The sequence below is a fragment of the Parus major genome, chromosome 5 (assembly GCF_001522545.3).
Source record: "Parus major isolate Abel chromosome 5, Parus_major1.1, whole genome shotgun sequence".
In the NCBI taxonomy this organism is placed as follows: domain Eukaryota; kingdom Metazoa; phylum Chordata; class Aves; order Passeriformes; family Paridae; genus Parus; species Parus major.
Window position 1 is genome coordinate 58751033 of NC_031774.1, and position 21713 is coordinate 58772745.

The window sequence follows — 21713 nt, forward strand, 5'->3', positions numbered from 1 at the left end:
GATGAACGGGGGGGCTCACATATTTGGCCAAGATGGCCACATCCAGGCACCCCCCAAAAGCAGAAACCCCCACTCCCATCTCTCCCTCCTTTACTCACCCTTTACTCACTGCAAAGCCACTGCAGCCTCCTGCTTCCACAATATGCTCCAAATAAATTATTATACTCAGTCCAAATAAATTACTGTACTCAGCTCAGACACCTTAGCTCTTGTTTCCAAGCTATTCTTGACCAAAGAGAAAATAACTCAGAAAAAAATCAGGTGGGGCTTTATTTATTTTTTCCTAACCAAAGAAACTTGCCTTCTACTTAAACTTGCCTGATGACAGGAGGGGAGTCAGGGCTCCTGATGAAGAGCTGCAATTCTCTGTGACTGTTAGATAAGGAAAAATAAAGAGTCTCACAAATGCATTTCCTGAGCAGAGATCTGTAATGACTACAGAATCCTGGAATGGTTTGGGTTGGAAGGGACATTAATGATCATCTCATTCCACCCCCTGCCATGGCCAGGGACACCTTCCACTATCCCAGGCTGCTCCAAGCCCCATCCAATCTGGCCTTGGACACTTCCAGGGATCCAGGGGCAGCCACAGCTTCTCTGGGCACCCTGTGCCAGGGCATCCCCACCCTCTGAGCAAAGAATTCCTTCCTGACATCTCACTGAAACCTGCCCCAGCAGTTTAGAATGATTGGATGGTTTAGTCCACAATGAGGACTCTGATACAGGAGGATGGGAATGACAAGGCTTTGCTTTGAAAGCAAAGACTGAACATTCTTCCTACATTTACACTTCCAGCTGCACAGGTGTCTTTTAAAGCCACACTGAAAGGCATCAGCACATTTCTACCTGCAGCTTAAGAGGGACCACACGAGCGCTGCGCACACCACGCTTTGTGCTTACCACAGCATTTTCCATCCAAAGACCTGTGTGAATCCATTCATCTTCCCAGTCCCTCTTACAGAGGGAGGAGAGGACCAAGAAACAAACCTGGGCTAAAGATGAAACCATCCCACCAGGATTGCCTTCAGCACAGACCTGATGTATTTTTTAATTTCTTTCCCCCAGACCTGCAGAGCACACAAAAGGTCAAGCATCAGGTCAGATGGCAATGCTCTGACTTCAACCTGTGCCTCTCCAGGCAGGAGCTGTGTGCTGTCCAAGCCCATGCCAATGTGATTTTTTGAGCCCAGAAGATCAGATTTTACCACCTGAATGCAAGTACAGGACAAGGTCAGATATCTGGGATGCAGGGATGTGGGTTACAGATCTTGAGATCCTGCAAGAGTTTACTCTCACATTTTCTCTTCCCTCAGTGTCACAATATCTTCCCCCAGGTCCTGCAATTCCTGATGACTTGACTCTGGAGCAGAGATATCACAGGTGAGGTGGAAATGCACAGGGCAGCAGATCCAGTGGGAGGAGGAGCAGGAGGAGGCGCTCCCTTCACTGCAGATGCCCTGTCCCATTCCTGCCTCATGGCACAGCCACTTACCCTGTGCCTGCAGGAGCCAGCTCCTCAATTAAAACAGCCAGAGAGCAGCTTTGAAACAACAGCCAAGCCTCTGGGATATCTGATATATCGGGGATATGTGCATGCCAGAGGAGGAAGGGAACACATCCCCACTCTTCCCTTCAGCTTCTCTCGCAGCCCTGGATGTGGGGAGCAGCTCTGGCACCACCAGACAGTGCCCACATTCCCATTTGCCTGCCAAAAACAACACAGCAGCAGCTCTAAGAGGTCTGGGTTAGGGACATCCTGGTCTGGGACACGAGGAATCCCACAGCCATCAAGGAGTCCCCTTGGAGCCATCTCACAGCATGCCTGGGTGGGCAGGCACCTTCTCACCTAACACACCCAGAATTCCCATCCATCCATCCCACTTCCAGACTGGAACTGTGCAACAGTTTAGGTTGAAAAAGACTTGAGACCTTACACTGGCATGGCCACCACTAAACTGTGTCCTCACATGCCACATCTCCACATCTCTGGAATACTTCCAGAGATGGAAGCTGGAATTCAACCATCCCCCCTGGCTGCACAAGGTCTCCCCTTGGATGCTCTCCTGAAGGGTCTCTAAAGGACTCCAGGTCAGAGCCAGAGGGGATCCCTCTCCTGGGTAAAAGGAGGGAGAGGTGGGGGTCACCTGGGAATCGCTTGACCTAGGCTGATGCACCCTGGTCCTCTCAGGATCTCAGTGGGGAACCTTCCACAGGAATCTTGGCTTGCATGTGAACCAATGTGTGCTAGAAGAAATAAATAAATGCACAGAGCTGGTGGTGCACTGGAAAAAAAGAAAAATGAACCCAAAAATCCCAGAATGGTTTGAGTTGGGAGGGACCATAAAACCCACCTCGCTCCAATTCCCCTGCCTTGGGCAGGGGACACCTTTCTCTACACCAGGTTGCTCCAAATTTGAGCTCCAGCTGTTAGTTCAGACAGAAAATGCTTCCTCTCTCTCATGGCAACACAATAAAATATTTCTGTGGCTTCTACTTTGATGGGGAAATGGCCAGAGCTGAAAACACGTGGCCACAGTGAATCCCAAGCGAGCCCTTGCCACGCTCCACTGCCTGGCTCTGGCACAAGGGACACAACACTGTCCTTTAGCCCTAACCAGGATTTCCTCTCCTTTTTCCTCCTCATTACCAGATATCACCAGCCACAGGGACATCGGGGAGGAAGAACCAACAGGAACTGTAAAAAAGGGTTTTTTTCAAAAACAGTTGGAATATTGCTCAGCTCAATTCATCCCCTGTTTGACAGTTAAGGGGAAACAAATATCCTTTGGACAGAGGGGGAGAATTTCAGCAGCTTCATCCCCAACTGTCCACTTCCATCCCACAACCCTGAAGGTTTTTCCTAAAACCTTTTCTGCTCAGGAGTGAGGATGCACAGCCCACACCACCATAGCCCTCACTTCCCTAAACACATCCCTAATGTGATTTCAGTGTTTCCACCCTGCCAAAAGCACCTAAAGCCTGAGAGAAGAGGGGCTACAGCATCCCTGCTCCCTCCCTGGCATGCAGGACACAGCAAGCTACTTGCCCTCTAGTCCCTGTGTAGGCTGATGGGGAGGAAAGGAAAATCCACAGCTACAAAATCTCCATCCTGAACAAGCAGAGAGATGTAGGATGGAAGAAGGAAGTTGTGCCCAGGCTGGATGCAAAAGGATTCCCCAAGATGCCAAGAAGATGATTGGGACCCACCCACAAGACATCCTCAGGAGAACACAACAAGAAGCAGCAGGGCTAAGAAAGGAGGGAAAACCACTGTACACATTCCCCACTTTTACAAGCTTTTTTCCAACTGCTAAAATAAAAAAAACCCTGAGCAAATTTAGCAAAACATGTCAACAAGTTCTATATTATAGCCCAGACACACGTGTTCTCCTCAATAAGTTATATTTTTAGAAACCTTTTGCAAAACCTGTCAGTGTTGGTGGGCCTTTTGTTTTCTTTGCTAGCTCCAAGTATTCACAAGCATCCTGGGGACTTTAACAAAAAAAAAAAGGCCATTTTTAGACTTGTATGTGCAGAGGACTAAGAGAGTGTCACCATGTGTCTGAGATGTTAAATCCTCCAAAACCATATGCTGATGATTGCTCTAACAAAAGAGACTGCAATGATAAAAGGAAGCCTTATGTTTAAGCACCCGTTAGTCGTGCAAGATTAGAAATTACCTCACAATCCAATCCTTATAAAAAGGCTTTAAAAGCACAGGATTTCTCCTTAATATGAAAGCAATGAACTGATAGCTACTCATTATTGAATTAGTCATTCAGATTTAACAGCAGCACAAGTATAAAGCTTCTCATCTTCTGTGTCCTCTTGACAAGCTACAGGGGGAAGGACAAGAGGCAAACATATCCCATGGGATTCACATGTAAACCCCACTCCCAGAATCACAGAATGCTTGGAAAAGACCTCTGAGCCCCACCTTTGACTGTCACCACCTTCTCCACCGTGATATCATTGAACACTTGAACACTTCCAAGGATGGTGAACACCTCCAGGGATGTTGAAAACCTCCAGGGATGGGTTCCACAGGAACCTGGGATGCCCTGCTGAATGTGAGGTCAAGGATTTGCTGGCTGACCAAGTTTAATTATGGCTGAAGTTTAATTATGGAAGAAATGGGCCACAGATTAATCAGCTTGTGCCAAAACTAGTGCTGATCCAACACAAAGGAGTGGGTGGACACCTCCATGCCCAAGACCAACGTGGCCAGACAAACCATCCCCTGAAATAGCTCCTTCCCAGTCTCCTCCTCCCAAACCTGGCTTCGGTTTCAGCTCCAGCTGTTCCCTCACAAATTGCTCCTCCTTAAATAGTTTCCCTTCCTCCTTCCTAGGGGAAGATTTTTCCCCACAGGATGACAGCAGGCTGCAGTATCAGGAGAAAGCTAAAATAGACTTTCACTAAGATTAACATCCCACTAGCAGCTGTATTACAGTGAAATGCAACCACCCAGAGGGTTAATAAATATACAGATGGATTAATACAGAGACTGGAATTTATAAATAGACTGAGCACTTCATTTCTGCTGTGAATTCCCCAGAAAGGAGGAAGGTGGGAGCACCCACAAAATAAGGAATACACCACCCAGGCAGAACAGCCGTGCACACCATGAAGCATCAGGAAGAAATTCTCCCCTGTGAAGGTGGTGGGACCCTGGCACAGACTGCCCAGAGAAGCTGTGGCTGCCCCATGCTCCAGGCCACACTGGATGGGGCTTGGAGCAACCTGGGATAGTGGAAGGTGTCCCTGCCCTTGGCAAGAGGTAGGAATGAGATGATTTTTCAGGTCCTTTCCAAGCCAACCATCCCTGTAATTCTCCATCTGCAGCACCAACGCTGGAGGAGTTTGAGGATACAGAAACAGGAAGGAGCTAACAACGTTCTTGTCATTTATCACCCAATGCACAAAATTAGAGATAATAAAGCAAAGCAAATCTGAGATGCATTTTTGGGGCAGAAGGGAGATGCTTCAATACCCTAAATGAGTGTTGTTGCACACATCCAAAGTCTTTCCAAGTGATTTCTGGAGAAGTGGCTGCTCCAGTCTGGCTGTCTGCAAGCAAGGGATGCAGATCAAGCATACAGCAACACTGCAAAACCAGCTATAAACACACCTGCCATCTGAACCTGGCAAATGGCAAAGAAAACTAACCTGGATATTGGGATTACCCTTGGAAAGACCGACTGTCCCTTCCCATCCACCAGAGGTAACAGCAACATGCTGCAGAGCAAGCAAGGATTTGCACCTATAAAGCCAAGCTACAAGAATCAGTCTGTGCTCAAGCTGTGGTTCACTACCAAAAAGATGCATCTCAGGAGAAGCAGAGGGCTCAGTGCAGAATCAGATAGAGTTATCTCCAGAAGTTGCACTGTTATCTGCTTGCAGCACACAGTTCCTCCATAGGATACGTGGTGGCAGCGGGATGTGATAAACATAAAGCCATCCTTAGCAATGTGAAGGCATCTATAAAACACCCACCTCGTGTAACACAGCAAACACACAGTGGGAAAAGCAGTCAGTGATATGAGGGGGAAAAAAAGAGGGGAAAAAAGCCCACTTCCTTGACAGGATTTATTTATAAATGATGGTTGCTCAAGCTTGCTCGGGGATTCAGTACGTCAGGAGCAGCTCCTGTGCATGAGGACAAATGGTGACTCAGCAGGTAAAAGCTGTCAAAAACACATCCAAAACTGAAATGATTAAAAAAAAAAAAAAAAACCATGAGGAAAAGTTATAAATACCTCGAGCAGTTTTGCTTTGTGCACTGGTCGGATGCCTGGGGCTGCAGATGAAGCAAGAGGAGGAGCCCCATTCCCATCCCAAGCTCCTGTGGGGGGTTCTCTCCTCCAAAGGCAGGATGGCAGCGGGATCCCCAGCCCCAGGAACCGCTTTGGGATCTGTGTCTGCCCCAAACACAACGAGCCATGGGATCCCATCACCACTGAATTTCAGATGGGATGCTAAAGACAGCCTTGTACCCCAAGGCACATCCTGTCCCAGCCCTCATTGCACATTGCTCCAGAGAGGACGGGAGTGAGACTTCTAAATGCACATTCAGACAAAAATACTTCTTTTTTTACACTGCCTTTTTTTTTCTTTAAGTTTTAAATAAAAGTCAAAAAGCCCAGCCAACATGAAAGGCTGGATAAACACTCCTCCTTTCCCCAGCAGAAATTACAAAAATGCCTTTGAATTTGTTTTGGCAAGAAACAATGTTTTTTATGAAAGAGCTTCATTGAAAAGTCACAATTTGGAATGTATTCATCTATTCTACATTTTAAAAAAAAGTTTTAATTACCACTTTAGGAGTATTTTGACATAGTTTATGGTTTGTTAGATTGTACTGTGTGTTACAAATGCCAAACACACCTTTTGGAAGTGCCTTATTATTGTATTAATGCAAAATGTTGGGTTTGTGCTGCCGAGACTTGTGTTGGCAAATGAAAAATAATGAATTAATTCCATTTGGAGAAAATGCTGCCATTTATAACCCAGCAATTAAGAACAGATTTAATTTTAGATATTGTTGCATTCTTCAGCTTATCAAGTTATTCAGTACCAACACTGGTGCTATCAGTGTATGCTCAGTTCTTTAAAAAACAGACCCAGGCCAATCTCTTTCTTAAATTAGCGATGCTAGACGTGAAAAGTTAATGCTGCTTTCCTCTCTCCTGAAAGCTGCAACATATGGATTGTGCTGAGGGAAAAAAACAACAACAAAATAAAGCAGCAGCACATGTTGGGATTTCTACTATAACAGGCCAAATTTTATCAGCCACGAGCACATAAGGAGTTAACAAAAAAACCCCAAACCTCAATGGAGTGAGGCAATGTTTGCAAACCAGGGGGTGTAAACATTTTGAGAGAGAGAAAAACAGCCCAAATCCTGGCTCTGGAGGAACATCCACAGCCCCATCTCCCTCCCCAGGGCCAGGCAGCTCTGCAGCAGGTAGGAGATGGAGAGAGGAAAAGGATTTTTATTTGGCTGCGGCTCTGCCAGCAGGAAGGTGATGCCCAGGGAGGGCTGGTGCCGTGGGCAGAGCTCCAGCTGGCACAGAGGGGATGGGAGGATGCTGGCTGCATCCCACGCAGGGAAGAGTCAGAGCAGCCCAGGGACCAGCACCTGCAGCCCTGGCAGTGATGGGGCAACCCCGGGACTCCCCGAGAGCCAAAAGGCTGGCGGGACATGGGACCTCAGTGGCCTCAGTGTCCCCCCCGGGGCACACGGCATGAAACACTCACTGTCACCACCAGCAACCTCAGACACCATGAAAACACACTCTGTGGCCAAGGGAAGGGAAATAGGAGCAAGGACATGGGAACTCCCCTTCCCCCAGGCATCCTCACAGCGTCACCAGGCTCCTGGCCACCTCCTGCAGCAGGAGACCACAATGTGCGGAAAGAAGGGACACACACACGGGTGGTGGCAGCAATCCAGACTTGGAAAGCAAAATGAACACGTGTGGTGAGGGACAGGGAGGGGAAGAGCTCTCCAGTGATGGCAGTGGAGGGCCCAGGGCATCCCCTGCAGCGCTGAGGTGACACGGTGACACCTCTTTGCTCTTGTCACAGCAGCACAGCTGCCAGGACCTGCTGTGGCATCCCCAAGGGTGGCCCGACAAAAGCCAGCTGTTTTTGTCACACCAGTGCTGTGGGCCTGCTGCAGGAAAAGCAGGATAATGCTTTGGGCTCCTTGTTACACGGGAGGCCAGAACAGGCAGCACACCCAGAGCTGTGTGAAAACAGCCAAGTTTGGGTTTTTTTGGCATCAAGGTGATTTCATGTTCAAAAACACTCACCACAGTACGCCTTCATAGGGCAACAAAAAGATTTTTGTGAAGCACTAAGGGGATCCCCCCCCCTCAAAAAACCCCAGCACCAAACGGGGACAGAGCAGCAGAGCTCACACAGAGCAACTCAGATCCTGGGAGAAAAGCTCTCTGCATCCTTGGGACCCCGCCATGGATAAACCAAGTGAAAAGGACTCAAAACCCCCACAGGGGTTTGCCAGCCCCCAAAAGATCCAAGGGCACCTTCACCACACCTTGACCTGCCACAAACCCTCTTGGGGCACATGTGAAAGCAAGCAAAACTAAATTAAACCTCGGCTTTTAATAGGGCTCCCCCTTCTCCTTGGGCAAAAGAAGGAAAAAAACAAAACAAAAAAACCAAGCACATATTTTTATTTATCAAGATTCCAGCAGTCTCTTTTCCTGCTACATCCCTCTCAAAGGCTGTACTGAGAAGGATTGCTGCACTAATTGTAAGTCTGTGGAGAAACAGGCTTTCCTCTGCTTTCACACTGGAATTAGTTACGCTCAGCCTGACCTTGCATTATTTTTAAGCCCTGCAACATTAAAAGAAAATTAGAGAGACTTGTTAAATCCCTTAAAAGGTAAAACAACTCTATTGCTCCAGGTTTACACACACAAAAAACACAAACTCAAACCAAAAACGAGCTCTTAAATCACAACTACTGCTTTAATGTGGTAGGATTTAGTCTTATACTTTAAATTCATTCATTTCTCCTTCACTCAAACAATCACACTGGCTTTAATGAGCTCTCCCTATGAAAACTCCAACTACAAAGGATCACATTTTGCTCTTGTTCCAGAGCTCCACACACCTCGAAAGGAAATCCTAAAGCATCGTGTGCTTCTTAGCAGCCAGATTACCAGCTTTTAATCCTCTCTGCCAGATGTATTTTTAATCTTTTTGCATGTAATAAAGCAAATTAGTGTAATTGTATGGGTAAACGGAATCAAAATAGGCACATAAGATTAAAAAACCCCTGAATTTAGTTATGCTTTGCAGACCTGGCAACTAACAGAGCTGGGGGCTGAATCAGCCCTGCAGGCACTGGCAGAGGGAGAAGCTGCTGCAGGGTGAGTGAGGAGCTTCATCACCCCTTGGCCATGAGTCATGGGCTTGTTTCTCCTCCAGGTCCCCTGCAAGGGAGCACACCAGCTCCTGGATGAACAATCACAGCATGGTTTGGGTTAGAAGGGACCTTAAAGACCATCCAGATCCAGCCCCTGCCATGGGCAAGGACACCTTCCACTATCCCAGGTTGCTTCAAGCCCCATCCCAATTGCTCATCCCTCCAAATTTACACTGGTCTGGCTGTCTCAAGGTGCTCCCTTAACTCATTTTGTGGGCTCTTTGCTGCCAGCAGGTTAGATGGGATACTGGGAATGAATTCCTGGCTGTGAGGATGGTGAGACCCTGGCACAGGTTTCCCAGAGAAGCTGTGGCTGCCCCTCCAGGTATCTTCTCACAGAAACCACCCTGCTACCAAAACTTTGACAGGCAAACCCAACTCAGCCCAGGGAAGTGGATCCTCCAGCCAGGGAAGGTTCTGCAGTAGCTCAGCAGGGAGTGGGATGGACCCCCAGTTATCACTGACTGCTCAGGGCAGGGGGAGAAGACACCAACTATTTCCACTTTAAAAACAGAAACCAGCTGAACATCAGTGCTGACATCCAAGCTGGATGTAGCTACATCCAGCTTGGCTTCAGGAGGGATTTAAAGAATTTGGACTTCTTCATTCCCTAATCCCACACCATGCTTCCCCAACTACCAACCAGGATCGATTTCTAACAATGCAAAAGCATCTGCCCACATTTTTGCAATTATTTCAGACCCAGCACAGAGCACCCTCCCCTTTCTGTAGGGTTAATCTAAAGAACAGTTGCCAAAATGCTGAGAACACAGAGGAACAATAGCTCCTCTGATGAAATTCCTCCACTCCATAGAGAAACCAGTATCCTCCAGCTGCTGTGGCTTGTCCAGAGAGATCTCCGAGTGTTTACCCGCTCCCATAAATAAAAGAAAAAAAAAAAAGTAAAAGATGACAAACTCAAAGATTTCAGTGCAGCCTGCAAAAACTGACTGGAGATCCCTGCCATCTAACCACAATTCAAGTTTTATTAATACAACATTTGCCTTGTGTGAAACACAAACCTGGGACATCAGTGGAGGAAGGGCAACACCGGCCACCTGTCCCCGGGGTAGAGACTCTCTAAACTTACCAGCACAGAGACCACTTCCAGCAGCTCCATCCCTTTAAATCCTCATTCTCAGTGGAATCTCTGATCAGTCATTTATAAAAGCTGGGAAGCCAGGCTGGACAGCTGAATTACAGCAGCTATTATCCATGTATGCCTGAATACCAGCAGACACCTTTATTTATAAAGGCTCTCCGGCTGACCGAGATTTGACATCGGCTACAAAAAGCACTCAGCATCCAACTGGCTGCTCCAGAAGAATGTGAGGAGAGGTTGGCAAGCAGGGGCTAAGCAGACACCTTTACACAGCTTCCCTGCTGCTGCCATGACTCCTAACCCAGCAGGTTGAAGTAATTGATTTCCTGAGCAGACACACAAAGTTGCACACCTTTGCCTCTTCTGCTATGGATTCAAATGCATTGTTTTCCCCTCATCCCTAATTCTAAAATATTTGGAGTATTTTATCAGGCTTAGCCTCTCTCTTTTTAGGGCCTCTGTACTTTCCAAGATGCTGTTTGTTGAGCTCATTTTCCATGAAAACTGGGAGCCCAGGGCACTCAGGTAATGCAAGTGCAAGGGGATGGGGAGGCAGAAGGTGATAAAAAAAACCCAGTTGTTCTTGGCAGATTTTCTTTAGCTCTAACAGTCTCAGTGACAACCCCTGATAACAGAAGATGACCAAAGAGTGAATTCTGCTTTAAACTGACAGAATTCCCAGGAGCAGCACATGCAAACACAGCCCACAGGGCTCAGCTGGGCCAAGGAAGGCTCTAAGTACCCGTGTGTTCCCACCACACTCCTCATCTACTGCAATGACCTGAAACAGGAACTGGCACCTCTGCCAGGACAGAGTTTGGAGCCAGTTCCCAACTGGGCTCCAGGGGCTGCCCTGACCCTGCCAGCACAGTCACTGTAAAGAAGGGATTTCCTTGCCTCATTCCTCATTTCTTAAGCAAGAACCATTGAAAGCCTCCTCCTTTGACCTCCAAAAGCATCCCTGTTCAGCCTGGAGAGGAGAAGGCTCCAGGGAGACCTCAAAGACACTTCCAGTGCCTACAGGAGTTCTGAGAGAGCTGGAGAGGCACTTTGGACAAGGGATGAAGTGACAGGACAAGGGGGAATGGCTTCCCAGTGCCAGAGGGATAGATGGCATATTGGGAAGGAATTCCTGGCTGGGAGGGTTGTGAAGCCCTGGCACAGGGTGCCCAGAGAAGCTGTGGCTGCCTCTGGATCCCTGGAAGTGTCCAAGGGCAGGTTGGACAGGGCTTGGAGCAGCCTGGGATTGTGGAAGGCGTCCCTGCCCATGGCAGGGTTGGAACAAGGTGAGCTTTCAGGTCCCTTCCAGCCCAAATCACCCTGGAAGTCTGTGATCCCTCCTGCTCCCAGCACCTTTGCATCCACCCCTCCCTCCCACTACAGCCAAACCCCAGCACCAGACTGAACCTCAGCACAACTCCCCAGCTAAAATTCCCTACAGATGAGGAAAATGAGAGAGCTGACAGCAGCAGGAGTGACCTCGGGCATCCCTCACAGCACAACCTGGAGCTCTGGGGAGGTTTCCCCGAGGGGCTGCTGGATGGGATCCCTGTGGTGCCACCCTCAAGCCCCCAGCAGCAGTGTCAGGAAGGAGCTGTGTGCTGTCCCTGCGCTGCAGAGTAAGTTGTTATGGTTACTGAAGGGTTTGTTGGGCTTTTTTTTCCTCCTCTTCTAAAAAGAATTCTTATCAGTTTAACATAATACCACCAGTCAATAACAATTCTTATCTTAAAAGGTCACTCAGGTAGTTATAACTCAACATTTCATCTATGTTTGCATTATCTGGAGGGAAACAGCCAGGGGACTTTGTATTTTTTTTTTTAATAATCCACTTCTTTACAACTGTAAGATTTTAAAAAACCCTACCCAGAACCACACTGACCCTGTGGCAATTTGAGCACACTGGGGAACAGTCAGAAAAAAGGTAGAAAAATCATATTGATGTTTGCTGCATGAGAAACAAGAGGAATATCCCAACAGGAAAGCTGATAAGCAGGAAAATGCATGGACATAGGCTGCAGCTGCTGCAGAAACACCATGTTCTGCTTGTAAATGTCAGATCAGCCAAGTTTCTCCACAACAAAACTTGTGGATTTTTCCCTCCACATTTCTCTTGCCAATTTCTTCCTTCTTCAATTCCCGTTGCTGATGGGAGACAGAAAATGGGACAACAGGAAAAACCCAATGACAAGAACGGCTGATCTGTGATGTTCAGGGTTAAAAATACAGAAAAAAGAAAAAAAAAAAAAAGATGCAGTTCTGTAGAAAGTGGGTTTTAAGATGCTTCTGGCTAAACCTGGTTAAACCCTGATTTATCCACCCACTCAATTTCTTCTTATAACAACAATTAAAACTCCAAACACAACACGTGCCCATTCCCCACCAGGCAGCAGCACAGTCAAGGAGCAGGAGAATTAACTGGTTAAAAGAAAGGCAGGTTTGTAGCTTGCCTGAAACAAGTTGCATTTAAAAAAAAAGGCAGTCTGGAATTAATTATTTGTGAGGATCAGTAACAGAAGAGAAGCTTTTTGAAGCACCCCATGCTTCTAAAGCAGGGCAGCCTTGCTTGAGAGCAAAGAGTGGAGCAGAGCTGCTGAGTCCTGCAGACCACAGTCACAATATTAACATTATTTTAAGTAAAATAACACCTTCCAGGCATGATAGCTCAACAAGCTGGGCTGCATCCAGCTCCTGCAAGTAACAGGGAAGGCTTGCAGGGGTTGTGGCAGGAGCTGGCTCAGCCCTTGGTACAAGAGCCATCAGCATCATCTGTGTTTTCCATTTTGGACAGTCCCTTGTCCACAACATAAAATGACCCCGAATTTGTGCTAGCACTTTTCTCTGCCCTGTGGATTATTCTGACAGAATACAAGAAAGTGTTTGCACAGCAGCTCAAGCACTGCAAATGCCCTGAGAAGTCTGCCAAAGGCAGTAGCCAGGGTTAATGGTAGAGAAACACGTGGTTTACCCTGGGTTCAACTCAGAGAGCAGAAATCCACAGGCACCATCAGCAAGCTCCAGACAGGAGTGCTGAGCCCAGGAAGCCTGAGCTGAGGTGCTGCAGCACACACCTTCACAGAGCCCGTCAGAGAAACCAGGCTGAAATTCAGACACCTTCACCAGAACCCCTGATGCAGCCCTGCCACTGAGTCACTGCATGTGAATACATCAATAAAACCCCACACTGTGAACGGGGTGAGCCTGTGCTGGTAAATCCTTCATTTACAGCTCCTCTTGCTTTAGCCAGATGTGTTTGAATCCTGCATGGAGAGCCAGGAGAAGCCCATGCACCTGCCTCACACAGCCAGCTCCTGCCAGGTACAAAAACTGGGTTTCTGTCTCTGGAGCTGGCCCACTCACCCTGCCCAGGCTTATTTTCTGCTCAGTACCTAGAAGCAGATCAAGTCAATTTGCAGGGCTGTGATGCTATGGATGAGATCCCATGGTCTGCTGCATCAGAGAAAATCCAGCTTGTAATCCAGAAACACAATTCCCCCCACCCACAAAACCCCTTCCAAAGAACAGCCAGCAACACCTTCTCCAACAGAAAATCCCAGCCTTGTTTTGATGAGATCCTGCCCTTCCACTTAACGCATCAGCTGTGGAAAAGGAAGTCAGGAACGGATCTGCTCACTCCAACCTCAACTTTATTTGTAATTACTGGGCCAAGATGGAAAGCCACCGGCTTGGCTGTTTGCCATTGCCAAATTTGCACTCAGCCATGACCTCTGCAAATCTGTGTCTCTTCTTAGGACCAAAGCACTGGAAAGATAAACACACCATTTTTTAAGGGAAAAGGGATGAACATGCAAGCTTGGAGATCCCTTGCATCAGACTCTTTTAGGTCCCTCAGCAACTCTTATGTAACCAAGAGTTAGTAAAATAGTAATGCTCTTGTTTATTCGGTAAAAATAGGAAATACAAAGGGCACATGCACACACAGAGGTAGATTTGCACAAACACACAATTCATGTGAGGGCTCATCCCACCACCCTGCAGACAAAAAGGGCTTCACACACAACGACTTGGGCTTTGTGTAGGCTCCTGCCCTCAGCTGGCAGAAGTGAGGAGGAAAGGGGGAGATCAGGTGGGACCCCCAAAACACAGCACTGCAGGGCAGCAGCTTCTCCCCTCTCTGAGGAATCCAGCCCTGGGGCTGGGGTGCAGTGGCAGTGCCAGGGGTGCCCTTTCTCCCAGCAGTTATCTCTGGTAACACCAGACACCAGCTCGACGCTGGAGCGCTAAAGCACTGACGGATGCATCCTAAAATAAAGCCAGTGTTCACACTAATTACTATTTCAGTTATGCTGATTGCAAACATAACTCCCAGCTCAGTAAGAAGTGGCTTTTGTGGGCCACAAATGAAACCAAGGTGGTTTGTTTTTTTTCATGGAAAATGAGAAAAAGGAATGGCAAAGCTTGAGAAATTGTAGAGAGATGGGAATTTGCATCGTGATCCACAACCTTCAACTGCTTCAGGGAAACTCTGTGGGAAAACTCAGCTGACTGGAGCATCAACTACTTTAAAAGCAACTGGCCTAATTGCAAATATATAATTAGTGAAATGGGCATGCAGCTTTGCTCAGATTTTGAGGTCTAACACGCCAAAGGATGCAACTGTGCAGAGGATCATCCACCGGCAACAGCCCAAGCTACGAGCAGAGCGCTTTCCCCACTCATCCATTTAATCTCATTTGCAGATAAGTGTATTCACAAACTAGATTATTTTAATTGATGGCTCTACAGCTGGTTCCTATTCAGCTCTTGATCTAAAGCTGTCCTCGACCTCTCCCATCAATCTATATCCTGACCGTGATGCTCTGTGTGCTTCCTCTCGTTCACCAACACCCTCCCTGCACCCACTCTGGTGGGAGAGGACTTCAGCTCTGCTGTTTTCCCAAGCACAAATACAAGATACCTGCACAGAAGGAATCAAGGAACAAGCTGGTCCAGGCAGACAATCCAGCTCAGGTCTGTGATGATGAATGAAATGCTTCCTTGCATCTTTCACATCCTGCACTTCAACACTGGGATTTTTCCCAGGAGAAGTCAGTGGGGAAATTAACTCTGGCATCAGAGCCATGAACTACCTGAGAAAATGGTTAAAAGGACACTGCAAAGTATGGAAAGGTCTCTGGGAAAAAGCAGCCCACCTATGAGCAACCCTCTTGCACCTCACCATGCCCCAGGCAGCAAAATGGGCTGTAACCATTAGTTAACTTTTTCCTTCCCATTTTAAGCATTGCTACCTAAAAATTACTACCCTGGCAAGCTCTGCCACCCCTCATCCAAAAAGACCTGGCCTTCATTAGCCCTGCCAATGGAGGAGACCATGTCATTCATTTTGCTGCCAAAATTTTGGGAGCAAGCATGGGAGTATCTCCTTACTCCTAGCAAGGGACACATGCCAGGAACAACAAGGGAAGGAGTTTTTAAGCAAATAGGAGAAAAGACAGAAGAGTAAAAGTGCAAGCCTAGAAGAGTCTCCTGTAGGTCCCAGCACTGGGGTGAGTGGGACAGCAAAGTAATGCCACACCACAGACCTTCCTCCAGCCTGCAGTGCTTCCCACAGCCACTCTGGAAAGCATCCCTAAAAATAAAAATAGCTTTGAATCACAAGAGAACACTGGGTGTGTAGCCTGGCTCAAAGCCCCTGGCTAACACCACTCTGTACTTCTGTACCCCTCCCCTTGGTATTTTACAAAAATCCCAGCACTGATAGCTTTTAGCTCTCAAGTTTGCAAACAAAACCTGGGAAAGATGTGTGGCAGCAGGTCAAGTACCAGCAGGTTAAAAGCAAGTGTCCAACAGCTCAGCAGATCTGAGGTTTGCCCAGGTCACACAGAAGTTGGGACTGTCCCATCCCTGGAAGTGTTCAAGGCCAGGTTGGATGGAACTCTGAGCAGCCTGGTGCTCCTGGTGGAAGCTGCCCCTGTTTGAGGGGTTTGAACAAGAATCTTTCAGGTCCCTTCCAACACTTCTGTGATCTCTCTATTTAGGAGTCCCAGCTCGTAATTTTTAATGAGCAGAGCTGGCAGGGCTGCTCACATCCCTCTCCAGACAGAGACAAGTGTGTGGAATGACCACACAATGATGATGCCTAAATGCCCTGCACTTAGAATTCTCTATCACTTCCAACAAGCACAGGCTAAGCCCCTGACCCCATCCTCCTCCTGGGATGCCTCCTGGCCTCCTCCAGTCCCACTGTGTGACAGCCCAGCCATGCTCTCACACAGACCAAGGACATTTAAACCAGAGCTCAGCATTGCAGTGCAACTGTAAGCCAAGAAAAAAAAAAAAACTAAAAATGAGAAACACCTTCAAATTTGGCACTGGGATGATTTGCCATCAGTGGGGGTCACTGGGAATGAACTACAAAATTTGCACAGTGCAGCAGTAACAGCTTCTGATGGGCTGGGAGACTGTCTGTGGCTGGGGTGGCAGCAATAGATGCAGGGCTGGAGCCACAGGGAGCTAAGGATATAAGCAGCAAGGTCTGCAGGAATATGTAATGCCTTTTAATAGACCAGCTGGTACAGTTGGGAAAAAACCACCCCACAAGCCCTCCTTTGAGCTGGTGCACCTTCATGCCTGGCCATTTTTTCCAGCTGCATCACTTGCTCTATTAAAAGACATTACGGCTCCCTGCAACCCTTGTCTCTTCCTTTGGCCAGTCCTTCCCAGGATGAGGAATCTAGGCCATCCTGATGCTCCCCTTGTGATACCTGACAGCCTGCTGAAATGAAATAAGATTTTGGCCCTACCATATGGAGCAGTTAATGTCCTGTGCACAGGCCAGAGAAAGCTTGCTGTCCTTTATGAGCTTAAAGCTGTCACTACTTCCATCAGTGCACGTGGGTGTTTGGACACCTAGAGGACCTACAGGAGTCTTTGGGCACTTCTGTGAACCTTGCAGGAATAAGGAAGCTAGGGCTGGTGGGATGGGATGTGGGACTGCTTTGGGAAAAAACCACAGAGGGATGCTGGAGTAGATGAAAGCAGAAGCACATTCTGTGCTTGTTGCCCAAAGCCTACAGACCATAGTTCATGGATACAGCCCCCACCTCTCCTCACTGGGTGTGCAGCCCTCAGAGCAGCTATGCCCAGCACCCCTGGGTGCCTCAGGAGCAGCACAGGTCCCATTCCCACCACAAGGCTCACCCCACTCCTGCCTGACCTTTACTGGTAGCTCGGAGGAGGTCGCCGCGTTCTGACGGCTCCGAGCAGCTGGGACTGAAGCTGCCCAGCGAGGCCAGGCTGGAAGGAAGGAAGGAAGTTATAGCAGGCTTTTAAATAGTGCTATGTAATACCTGAAACTTCTGTTTCTGTGCATGGATAATATAGTTTCCATATTCTCCTCCTTCTCAGCAGACCAAGCCATTCACACTCAAATTGAATTAACCCAAACCCTTCACCAGTGCAGGACAGTCCCAAACTGCACGTTTCACATAATGAAGAATGTATAGATGTCTTTCCATGTTTGCTTCCCATTCCTATTTTCCCTTTATAACCAAGCAATGGATTGCAGGTGGTCCTGCAGCCACCTCAGCAGCCCCCACACCTCCCTGCACTTCCAGACACCAGTGCAGCTTCCTGCAGGACATCTGAGGTTGGCAACAGGTTACATCCACCCTTCCAGGCTTAGCCAGGGATCCAAAGAACCATGGAATCAGGAGGGTTTCTGAGAGTCATACACAGCTGTACACAGCAGAGCCACGCTGGGTTTGCAGTACTGATGAGGACAGCTTGGCTGTCATTATGAAAATACTCTCACACTTGGAAAAAAAACAAGATAGAACTCCTTTGAACTAAATACACTTGCTACTCCGTGGCAATTAACTAGTTTAAAAGAGTTTTCTTCCTTGAGTTTTCCAACCATGTCTGCCGTTCATCAGACCTCTCACCTTGAGTCTACCCGGCAAGAAACAACCTGGACACCTTTGCTGAAATGGGTTTTCAGCCTGGTCTACACACCTGAAAGCCTCTGAGCCCAGCACCACCAGTCAGAGAGGATCTCTGAGCTCTGGTCTCCCTTTAGGACCCCTCCTGATCTCTGGTGGTAGTGGTATTTCCAAGGATGGTGCCTTTCCACCATGGACCACAGCAGGGCTGCCACCTCCTCCTAAGAACCATCATCTAGGGGCAACATTCCAGTTTTCCCACCTCTCCATAGGGTTGGGGCAAGTAACAGGTCCTGCATGTACAAAATAACACAATTCTCACGAGGACCCAGTGTAATTCCAACACCTGCTCCAGTACATCAGCCCAGCATGTTACATTCAGCTGGTGACACCCCTTCCCAGACAGCAGATTTCATGGAAAGGAAACATCCCCTGCCTTACAGCCCCCACCAGAGATACCAGCAGGGCTCCTACAAGCAGGGAGCCACTACTTCCAAGTCAGCAAACACCAGGAAAATGTACCAGGAGCCACTTCAGGCCCCAGCCCAGGAAGGAATCAAGCCCAAATTAGTAATGCAAACACCAGGATTCAAAGAGTAACGCAAGGTTCGATGACGACGTTGCTGTTCAGGACTTGGTGTGATTCCATTGCCAGGCAAGTGACAAGTGCCAGACTGCCAAACAGGTGTGGAACAGGAGTGATTTCAGGAATACAGGTGGTTTTAGGAAGGCAGCATTAACATGGGAGACTAAAAGCTATTGCCTGAGCCTGGTTACAAATCTCAGCTAACCTTCCCTGCACTGCAACAGGACTGCCTGGAAAAGTGTGTGTCCTGCTCTGCAGGAGGCAAGGATGCGTCCATCCCGTGGGAAAGCCATACAGAGGGATGCTTGGTGAGAAAAAGGAACTCAACAGATCCAGGTTTTGGCATTGGAGTTACAAATGCCCTGGAGGAAGAGATCATTTTTGGAAGGCACGCCAGGGAGAGCTCAGGCAGCTCCACCAACGCACCAAGGGCCAGGCAGGAGGCTGGGTGCCAAGCTCTGCACGCAGGAGAAATCCTCGCGCCAAGCAAGGTCAACGGGATTACAGGGGCAAGCAGGGATTGCTCACACGAGTGGAGATGGGAAGACCCAACCCCTGGTCTGCACACAGGCTTACACCGAGAAAATGCCACCACACAGGTGGCCCTACGTGACTCTGTGCCCAGGACTACTCCAGAGCCCTGTTTTCCTTCACCTTTCCTGATGGCTGGAGGAAAATCACCCCCCTCCAATTTCCTGGCCAACCAAGAGGACACAGCTACTGCCAAACCCACAGCTGGAATGAAAAGCTGAGATGCTGATGAAAAAAAATAAAATTAAAAATATATTGCTCACACAGGGCAGGGGGAATCACGGCAAACCTGTGACGAAGCTGCAGATTTATCCAGGAGCAGCCGAGTTTGGAGAATGTGTTCCCTCCCACACCCCCCCCAGGGCCTCCCCACCCAAAGGGATGGATGAGGTTCATCCTTTCAGCTGTTTATAAAAGCAGCAGTATTGCGCCCAGACGCACTCGGCAGCATTCCTGCCTCTCATTCCTGCGAGCTATATAAGGGAACGGCCAATTCCAGCCTGGCTCCCCTGCAGCCAGCCCCGATCCCTTTGCGCCGGAGCAGCTCCGGGCTTGGTTTCCTGCAGAAGGACTTAAATCCGTCCTCGGTGGAAACACGGCGCTGCGCTGGACCTTGTCATCAAATGGCAGCACAGGCAGCTGCCAAATCCTGCCGGCTCGGTGCTCTAATAGGGAACAGCTGGAGAAGGACCCTGCATTCCTCCCGCCCCGTCCACACCGGGGGCTCTGTTCGGGATCCGGCCGCAAGATTTCCACCCATCACGGAACGCAGCCGGCCGCTCCCTGGCACTGCTCTGCCACGCACAGCCCCAAATCCAAGAGATTCCAGTCCCCTGGGATTTGGTGCTTAGGAATGGGGGGGTTGCTTTGCTTTTTATGGGTTGCTGGATTTTTTTGGTTTGGGATATCTTTATTTTTTTATTTTTTTTTTTTTGAGAGGTGTTGGAAAAACAGAACTGCGCAACTAAATAACATTTTGTCTTCCCTACTGACCCCTCCGTGTTACAACAACTCTGAGCAACTTGCATCCCTGTGTACATCCCTACTTAGGAACACACACATCTGTAACACACCCCCCATAAATAAATACGGGAACACACGGTGCAATTCGCACGGCGCTTGTGCCATTCCCATCCTGCTCCAACTCCCATTTACTTTGGAGGAGTTGAGCAACTTGTAATGGCGAATAAATAAAAGAAAAATACACTTTCTGTAGCCACGCACATTCTCTGTCCTGCACCCCACACGCTCAGTAACATGAAACAGTCCACTCATATTTTCTTAGAGCTCTGCTGAAACACAAGGGGGTATTCAGAGCCGCAGGAAAAAAATGCGTCCAAACAGGATCTGAATGATGAAATAGGAATTGCCACATTTAACAGGAAAAAAAATTAAAAAAATAGGATAACCCAGTTGCCCAGACCTTTATACAATAACAGTTCGTCTGAGGTAGCGATGGGCTGCTTCTGCATGTTGCAGAGAGCAAAGCAAGCCACGTTGCCCAAAAGAAGCCTAGAAAATCCAGACTCTACGTGACCTGACTTACTTATTTCACAGGAAACTGCATGGAAGGAGGAAGGGGGGGCACGGGGGGGAAAGGAAAAAAAAAAAAAACCCACCAATCATTCATGCTACCGTAGTTACACCACGCCATGGAGCGGAGTAGTTTGCTGTGAAAAACCAAACTGAAATAAGCCAAACCCCGTTTGGAAAATAAACGTGAGCAGAGAAGCCGTTCCCGCAACCGAGCTGGGGGAGCCCCCGGCTCCCAAACCGCACCCGTTTCTTGGGTGTATTTCTTTTTTTTTTAAATTTCGACGGCATTAGAGCACCGCCCGAGAAGGGTCGCAACAAACGCCAGCACTCACCGGGGTTGTTGGCCTCCCCTTCGAGGATGTGGAGCTCGGTGCAGTCTGCCAGGGAATGCTCGAGGCAGAGCTGGAGGAAGCGAGCCTGGGTCCGGCTGACGCGTTTGAGCAGGGAGAGCAGCGCAACAGTCTGCTCGCACTCGTTCCAGCCCTTGAACCACCCGGCCAGCACGCCAACCTGGTCTCGGAACATCATGGTGAGCCGGAGGGACAGCTCTGCGGGGAGAGAATAAATAACCGGGACAGCCTCCCTGCCCCGGCGCCGCTGCCGCCACCGTGCTCGGGTCAGGGGTATTAAAAATAAAAATAATAATAATGATTTAAAAAAAAAATCTCCTTTGCGATGCGAAGGGCGGGTTTGGTTTCAGGACGCGGCTCTCGGCCTGGGCTGGGTTTTGCTCCCTCTCTTCTGGCTTCGGTGCAGCGCTGGATTCCTGGAGGGAGGGAGCGAGGGAGGGAAGGAGGGAGGTGGTGGGGCCGAAAAAAAAAAAAAAAAAAAAAAAAAAAAAAGCCAAAAAAAGGAAAATCCCAGCGTCAGGGCTGCAGCCAGCAGAGGAACGACCTCCTCCCGGCGGGGGCTTCACACCTGGAACAGAGAGAGGAGGGGGCGTCAGGGGGGCTGCAGGAGGACGAGGAGGAGGAGGATGGAGAGGAAGGCTCGCACTCAGCCCGCTGCCTTCCTCCCACTCCTCATCCAACGCGCATTCCCACACCGTCACCGCGATCCCCCCCGCATCCAGCACCGCCATTTGGGATGGGGGGGGGG

General features: G+C 48.7%; 1 protein-coding gene across 4 annotated transcripts in view; it reads right to left on the minus strand.

The window, feature by feature from the left end:
- Positions 1 to 21637, minus strand: part of SAMD4A (sterile alpha motif domain containing 4A) — a 96880-nt gene extending 75243 nt beyond the window's left edge. For 2 of the 4 annotated variants that reach the window (XM_015631563.1, XM_015631562.2), the window contains exon 1: positions 20948 to 21201. In XM_015631563.1, coding sequence (XP_015487049.1) covers positions 20948 to 21143 — 196 coding nt within the window. In that variant the 5' untranslated portion in view covers positions 21144 to 21201. Of the gene's footprint in view, positions 1 to 20947 lie in introns of all 4 variants that reach the window. The other 2 variants (XM_015631567.1, XM_015631566.2) reach the window with 2 other exon arrangements.
- Between the last annotated feature and the right edge of the window lie 76 nt (positions 21638 to 21713).